This window comes from Argiope bruennichi, chromosome 5, assembly GCF_947563725.1.
Source record: "Argiope bruennichi chromosome 5, qqArgBrue1.1, whole genome shotgun sequence".
NCBI classification, from domain to species: domain Eukaryota; kingdom Metazoa; phylum Arthropoda; class Arachnida; order Araneae; family Araneidae; genus Argiope; species Argiope bruennichi.
The window spans coordinates 15,256,087-15,264,509 of record NC_079155.1 but is presented as its reverse complement, the minus strand read 5'-3'; the positions used below and the strand labels follow the sequence as shown (position 1 = coordinate 15,264,509).

Sequence of the window (8,423 nt, the reverse complement as noted above, 5' to 3'; positions counted from 1 at the left end):
CTCTTTCTTTTCAGATTTTGATATTAATTGACTATTTTTGAATCATCAGGTTTCATTTTAATTCGAAATGTGTGTTATGTTTCTGTGTTTAACATATATTTCTTGATAAAAATTAAACAACTCATTCTACTGCATCTCCACATTTTTATTTTGGGAAATCACCAGAGTGGGACATGCACAAAAACTTGGGGGATTTCTGTATCTGAAAACAAAATGCCCACTTATAATAAAGATGAATGTGTGTATAGGAATCTGTGTTATTAACTCTATAGGTCTAATCATTTGACCTAGAACTATCGCATTTTGCCCAGATATACTTTGGAGGGTGGGTATGGGCTCCTTAGAACAATGTTTTTTTTTTTAAAAATTTTAATTAAAAAATAATTTAAATATTATTTTTCAAAAATATTCCTGCACAAAAATTATTTTTATGCAGTTTTAAAGTCGAAAAAATTTATCTTTCCATTGATATCAGTTTAGGTGCTTTAAAATTCTTTAATCTAGATTTAATTAATTTTTAAACCTTTTTTAAGTATATTTTACAATAATATTTTCATTTTTGAGAATGAATTCATTTTAATCACTTTCATTATTTTATCACATATTTGATCGCGTGATTTCTTTCCATTGTTAAAAGTTAAAAAAAAATTTTTTTTTTAAATGTCTATGTAGTTTACAGAACAAATAAAAAAAGTGAAGTGACTATACCGATAAATTTGGTAGATAGATAAACTGGACATAATAGCACTATGATGAAGTAGTTTCCATGAGAAATTTCATATGCTTAAGAAACAAAGCATATATAAGCTTATTAAAATAACTTTAATGCCTAGCAATTTGATGGGAGCATGGATATGAATTCTTATCTAAATGATTTATCATGAGTTAAATCTAATACCTAAATCGGACCAGCAGGTTATCTTTGGTCTCTAGTAATAATGAATAAAGTTATAAACTAGATAATAAATATGTTATAAAAAACAACATAAGTAATACTTTATGTATGCATAAACTTCTCAATGATGGTGAAAAAAAGAAGTATAAGCTACCACAGGAAGCGGGGGGGGGGGGAACACCAAAGTCTGTAATACACTTTTTAAGTGAAAAAAGGGGGGTTGGAGGGCACTATGTAAAGAAGACAATTTAATGAAAAAGGAAGGAAAAAAAAGTTTTTTTTTTTTTTTTTTTTAAATACAATTCAGAAAAAAATGATCCAATTATATGTAACTGTCTCTAAGATAGCCCATTGTTGCTGAAATCACTGATTTATAAAATATTATATATTACCAGAGCATTTATACCTTTTGGTGAAAATTTATCTAAAAAAATTTCTTGATTCATTTCATATCAATTTAAAATTATATGCAAGACTTGTTTATGCATGAACAAAAGCTATGAATTTGACTCTAGTTTTTGGCTCTTAACAAAATAATGAAACGATTTATGGATGAAAACAAGCTAATGATTTGTAATCACTGTTAAGAATAAAGATGAATGTATGTTGGTGCTCTGCAGGTGAGACTGTTTGACTTGTATCAAATTTGGCACTTATAATCATTGGTGGCTGAAAACCTTTTGAAACTTTTATTTAAATATTAAGCAAGATTTTGATATTTTACCACCATAATAATAATGTTAGAGTACAAAATTGTCTGTCATGTCATCTTAAAATTTAAAAATATATATATCTTTTCAATTATGCTAATTTAATACTCATGAATTTTTCTCTGAATTTTGCCAGTTTTTAATATTACTTTCCTAATCTCCAACAATATATTACATTGTTAATGTAAATTCTAAGCTGTTTAATTGGGGTATTTTTTTTTTAATTGTTGAAAGCTAAGGAACAAAGATGTTGTTTAGTATCTGCATCATTTAAAAGACGAATAAACTAAATTAAGATAAGACTTTGGAAAAAAATTATTTAAACTTAATTTTATCACGTGCACACACACACACAGGAACGTACCAAAATCTCTATGTTTAGCCAAACTATCAAGAGTTTTGATAAGCAAATCTTATTTTACAGAGTTCTTTATTTCACTTAAAAAAATTAATTTTCATGAAGTAATCAGGTGCAAAAAGTGTTAAATAATTTCGATTTTTTTTTAAAACTAACTTCTATAAATTATTCTAATAGCAAATCTTAGTTATGAGGAAAATTGCTCCAATTTTTACTTCAAATTACATCCTTAAATAGAAATTGTAAAAAAGGACAATCCAATGTGAGATGTAGAATTGCGTGAAATTTTCAACTAAAATAAACAGCAAACAAATTTACATATAATCTACCTGGCTGATCAATTGGGAGACGCGACGATAAATTATACTCGGCCCCTTCGACTAAAGAGAGCACTTCTTGGCTATCAAGAAATGAATTCTCAATAATGTTTTCTTTTTTAAATATTTTTTAAAAAAAATGTATATCACAGTGCTTACGTAACAGTGTTCGAGACAGGTTTCTGGTGAACCTATAATATAAATTCCAGTAGAATAAAGGAACGCAATTTAAGTGAGAGGAAGGGACAATGGCAAGATCGTAAAGTTTATTCCAACTAACAATTATTACCAATATTTATATATTATTATATAATAAAATAATAATATAAGATAATTAATTTACAGAAAGTTAAAATATTTACAACTACTTTATTTAGTGGCATAATAAACGACATATATAAATCGTTCCGTAGTAAAATCTTTTCTTATTAAAAGTAAGAAAAAGATAATTTTAAAAAAGCACACATAATAAATATTTACTATCAGAATAAAATTTTAAATACATTTAAACTATTAAAGGCAAAATGTTTCTAAAAATAATTAATTTTAATATAAAAAAAAGGCCACATACTAATAAAATGAAAAACAAAAAATAACTCAAAACCTTCCAATAGATGGCAGGACGAGGACGCTATTTTATATTATGTACTACATTTTTTTACGTGAATGAGTCTCTTGCGTTTGCGTTCATTAACTGATCTTTTATTCCAAACGTCCTGGTTCAAACTGCGTTTTTTGTTGTGACTTTCCTTTTAACCTCCAAATTCCATGCCAACTATCATTCAATTTATAATTCATTAAACTTAATCCCTATTCATAAAAAAATTATTGCTTCTTAATTATTAATTGATTAAATTGATCGGTATCAGAAAAGAGTGGAAATGTCGAAGAGAAGAATTGAACCCCTTCCTCAGAATGGATTTAAGATATTTCAGTTCTTTATATCTTATAATAATGCTTCAACTTGAATTCGAGTTGTTTTTGTGTTACCTTTAAATTGAATTGCATTATTTCTTATATAAGTAATAATAAGTTACCAGCTTGGTCATTTCCACTCTTTCAGAATTTCAAGGAATTTGACCAATTAATAATCGTTACCCTTTTCTACCCAGAGGTGGTAAAAAGCACCTTTCATATATTAACTTAAAATTATTCTCTAAGTTTAATTATTTCTTAACAGATACATTTTTGTCTTTTAGTATAATAATTTTTTAATTAATTTAGCAATATCATTTTCCTCCAGATCAATCTGGATCTAACAATGTGCATATTTCTACCATAAGGTATCTTTTCATATCTTAAGTATTTCGTAGTAGTATCTAATTTTAAACCCTTTTACATAAAAATATCAATGCCATTTGCAGCATTTTATCAGATTAGAGAATTTCAATTTCTATTGTAACCGAAAATATAAAAATTGCCTCATAACTAAGATATTCGCTCGTTTTCCGCCATGTTGTGTAGATCATTACAGTGATTAGTTCTAAAAAAAAAATGAATAACGCATTTTATTCTCCAGTTCATGCATTGAGCTTTTTTTATTTGTGAGAAATTTGAAAAGTACATTGTTGAAAGTAGTATTGCATGTATATAAGTATTAAAACTGTTTGTAATACTAAAAATTATTTTCATTATTTTTTTTACGAAAAAACGTAAGTATTTTTTTTAATTTCTAATTCTAAGGATGTTCTGAATATCACGAAAAAAAGTACTATTGTAAAAAATAAAGGATTTGCTGCATTTGATTAATTCTCTGAAATGGATGAATGCTTTAATCTGAAAGTGAAGATGAGTTGAATGATGGTTCGAAAGTGCCCACGAATTCGATAACGATTATGAATATTTCTCGTCAAGCACCAATGAAGAGGATGATAGTTTGAATGTAAATAGAGGATGATTGATTCTGAAGACGATAGTGAAGAAAGCAGTGAAAGACAAAATATTGAAATTGTTATTTATAGAGAATTAATATGTACTGTAAGTACATTGGGAAAATTTAAAATATTTCATAAATCTCAATTTTTCCTCTTTTCAGAGAAAATAATTCAATATATTAAGAATTGATTAAACTAAAAAAATCATGGTGTAGAATTTTTTCTGTACCATATTCATAGATAACAATAATTGTTTATAAATTTTAGTTTTTCATTACTATAATGTTGTACGACAGTGTCTTTTGTTATGCATGCCCTCCATGTAATTCTTCGTTTTATTAATTCAATCCTTCTTATTTATTGGTACAATTATAGTTTAATAATTCTATTGAAATTTTGAAACACAAAATTAATACAATTTGGCTTTTTTTTTCGATTATTTATTGAAATAAATTATAGTACATAAAACTGATAGATAACATAACAACCCTTCACAACAATACATACATACTATACATATGGAATCTATGGATATGGTAATCCACACTTTTCCAAAAAGAAAAAAAAAGAAAAAAGAATCAGCCATGACAGTCACAGTGTTGTCCATACAAATTAGTACACAAAAAATGCACATATAAAATTTTTTCATACCTCAGTTTGAAAAATTTCTATGATAGTATTGTAAGCAGTACGATTATTACTGTTTTTTTTTTATTAATGATTAAAAATGCCAATCATTTTTTTTTTAAATTTTGTTGATCATACATATACAATTCCAGTAAGCTATCATTCACGTATTGTAATAATTTCAAATAAAAAACGTATATTAGTCATTAAAAATATTAGTTTTATTGCATTGTTAAGCATGAAATGTTAATAAGAATTGTTATTTTAATTAGTGTGAATTAAAAATTCAAATGCATTATTTTATTAATTATTCTCTTAAAATCATGGTGAATTATTATTCACCTATTATAAGTTTTAACAAGAAAAAAACACGACAGCAAAATTGCAGAAACGCGATAGGATTAATTCTTTAGGAGGCAATTGTTATAATATTTGTTTTTTCTTTTATATTATTACTCATTAGGCATCAATTTCTTGCATTTGTATTAAAAATGATTCTCTAAAATTTTATTGACCTCGTCAATAAAATTCAAGCGAATTATTTTTTTACAATAAAATATATTAGAATAAAACAAACGGTAGTTATAAAGACTCGAAATATTATTATTAAATTTCTAAAAGTGAAAAATATTAATATTTCGTAATATTTCTAAGATATTGATAACGAATTAAGCGCTTTTTGAAGCATGAATGTACATATCTCTAAATTTGCTATAAAAAGGCACGTATAATACTAATTATTAGTAAAAGGGTACAGGAATTAAAACTAAAAACCAAGAGAGTTTACAAAAGTTTTACTTATATTTCTAATTTTGTACTAGGTACAAATCGTTTCTTGTTAATTTGGAAGCTTTCATTTCAAAATAAAAATGATACCAAAAGAATTTTATATATTTCTTATATTTATAAAATAGGCCTTTTCTTAATCCAGAAGTGGAACAATCATTAGTAAATTATTATTTCTTAGTTCTCAAATGAGAAACATTACAAATTGAAAGCAATCTGTTTCTTTTCCTTATAATATTTCAACATACAAGCAAAAATCTTGATAATATAGTCCACATTTTTTAGTTACTGTTTATTTATTTAATACAATGTATCAAAACATCACGCGTTTCTTTTTCAAAAAGGCAAAGGGAAGAGAAAGGCATTTCTTTTTCTTAATGAGCGAGTGACTGTTGGGTTTTTATGGCGCAAGAATCAGATATGGCTATCTTTTCACAGAAAAAGCAGTTCGGTTTCTCTCAAACAATATGTAAACACTTCTTCTCCGACAATTAATACCTTTTATAAATGTTAGTTTCTTGGTTAACTCGAAGAACTGATGCTTATACAAAATGTTTTTATCTAAGTCAGAAGAAAGATGAAGCATTATTTCACATATAAAATTTTTCCCTGTTCGGGTTTTGAATTTGCCCCAAAGTATATCGAATTGATTGATAAGCAACAAGTACGAGACTTCACTTAGAAGTCAGAGACTCCTTTCAAGTCATGCATGATACTTTTGAAGCTCTCCGATTGGTGGATGGGGGATTTGCAACGACCATCACCTGGCAAAACGTTGTACACATGCTCCTGGGGAGGTCTACATTCTTGAATTTTGCCTTTCCTCAATTCTTCTTCTTGTATGAGTTGATATGTAGGAGACTGCTCAATGTTTGCAAGTTTCTTCCTTTCCAATAATTCAGCATTATTGATACTTAAACGAACAAAAGAATTAATTAAAAAAGTGATAAAAAGAGCAAAATAACAAGTTAATATAATTGTCGAAATTAAGAATAAATATAATGCAAATAAAAAAAACACACCCTGCAACTGGTAGGAATTTAAATTATTCATACTGTAGAAATATAAAGAAGGAATTAAAAAAAAACTCGCTTTATGTAACACCTAATTTATTTTATATAGTTCTTGAATTATTTGCTATATATTAAAATTCATCTTCTTTCCTGGAAATGCATAATGAGGTAATAAGTGAAGAATAGGTGTTTATAATTCAGTCACAAAGAAAATATTACTGTAAAGCTAAACGCAAAGCCATTTAATAAAACGCTACAATGTCGTTTAAAATGATGATTTTAGAATTAATGTGGTCATTTCACTCCAATAGAGGGAGATATGTATTCTTTCGATGATAGGTAGTATTCGAAGCTAGTTCAAAGACGTCAGCCGAGAAGGTTGGAACGGAGCTCGAAAGGAGATGGCCCTCTGAAAAAACCGCAACTGGAATTCTTGCGTAAAATAATTCCTTTTCAAATATCCAATGTACCACGCATAGATGGGAAAAATCATTTTAAACAACATCACATGTCCTTCCTCATGTAATATAAATTCCTTTTTCATCATTGAATTCACACTTGTAGAACGCATTATAGTCATCTTTTATGATCAAGAATAAAAAAATTAAGCTATCTAAGTGGACTGATGCATTAAAACTCACCACATCCACATTATTATTAATTGGTAATTATAATTGAATTGGGTAAAGTCAACAATATTCATATTACATCAAAGGGGGAAAAACCATCTTACCTCCCAGTTATCTAAAAAATATTTAAAATTCTGTAAGCGTTACTTATAAATAATTATTTCTTCACAGTACGCTTATACATAGTTCGTATTTGTATTGTTTGTTTAAAATTTTTATTTAATTTTTGTCATCTCGATATCAAAATATAAGGAGCTTAACTCATTTCGACGTTCGTTGGAGGGCTTTCGTTAATAATAATGCGTTCTTTCTTGCAGGAAACATTAATGCTTATGATTTGATTTTGCTAATAAAAATATTCTATTTTTCAAAATTTTACAAAGAAGAGCCCGTGATATTTTCAAATATGCCGCAAAGTTCTGCTGGTTGATTTTAGATATTCTGTTATGTCTGTTAAGAACTTCAATTTTGTCTTTAAAACTCAACCCAATTTCTTTTTTTTTTAGCTTTTCATTTTGCTAGCATAATTCATTCTCAGGTGACAATGGTTGCTCAACATATCTAGCAATTTAGCTGTTTATTTAAACCTTTATAGACCACTCTAGTCCAGACAAAAGAATGTGAACACCACCGCATGGGATAGATAACTTCCAGATATTTCTTTACAAGGGAAGTAAGAAATTCCATGAATGTCAATATAATATTTGAAATAATAATATTTGAATATATAAAAATAATATTTGAAATAAAGGACCGTTTAATTATCTATTTCAAAATTGATAATATTAAATGATGTAGCGATCCCATTAAACGAATATTTTTGTGCGCACTGAATACGTTAGTAGGACCAGAGGAGTTTTATAATATAAAACGAATGGTAATAATAGCCGCACTCACATTAAGAGGTGTTCAATATATTTATTTAAATTATGGGGAACCTATTTGTAAAGAAAAAGGGGAGGGGGGTGGTTCACATTTCCAACACCATAGAAAATGTCCAAAACTCATGCACAAATGTATATCGATTGGTATTTTGACTGGGATGGAGTTGTTTCATTTTCCAACATCACTTCAATTCATTTCAACACAACAATGGCTAAAAAAAAAAAAAAAAAAAAACAGTGGTGTTTGTGAGTGATGATTTGAAGACGGTGGTTCATTCTTTTCAACAGTATTATTTGCCTAATTTAGATTTGTAATGCTATATTCATAAG

General features: G+C 27.4%; 1 protein-coding gene across 1 annotated transcript in view; it reads right to left on the bottom strand.

Moving 5' to 3' along the window:
• Positions 1-4,903: 4,903 nt before the first annotated feature.
• The window catches only part of LOC129968821 (PDZ and LIM domain protein 3-like), a 54,794-nt gene continuing 51,274 nt past the window's right edge, over positions 4,904-8,423 (bottom strand). Inside the window, exon 6 of the mRNA XM_056083091.1 lies at positions 4,904-6,480. Within this exon, the coding sequence (XP_055939066.1) occupies positions 6,246-6,480 (235 nt within the window). The 3' untranslated portion in view covers positions 4,904-6,245. The remainder of the gene's footprint in view (positions 6,481-8,423) is intronic.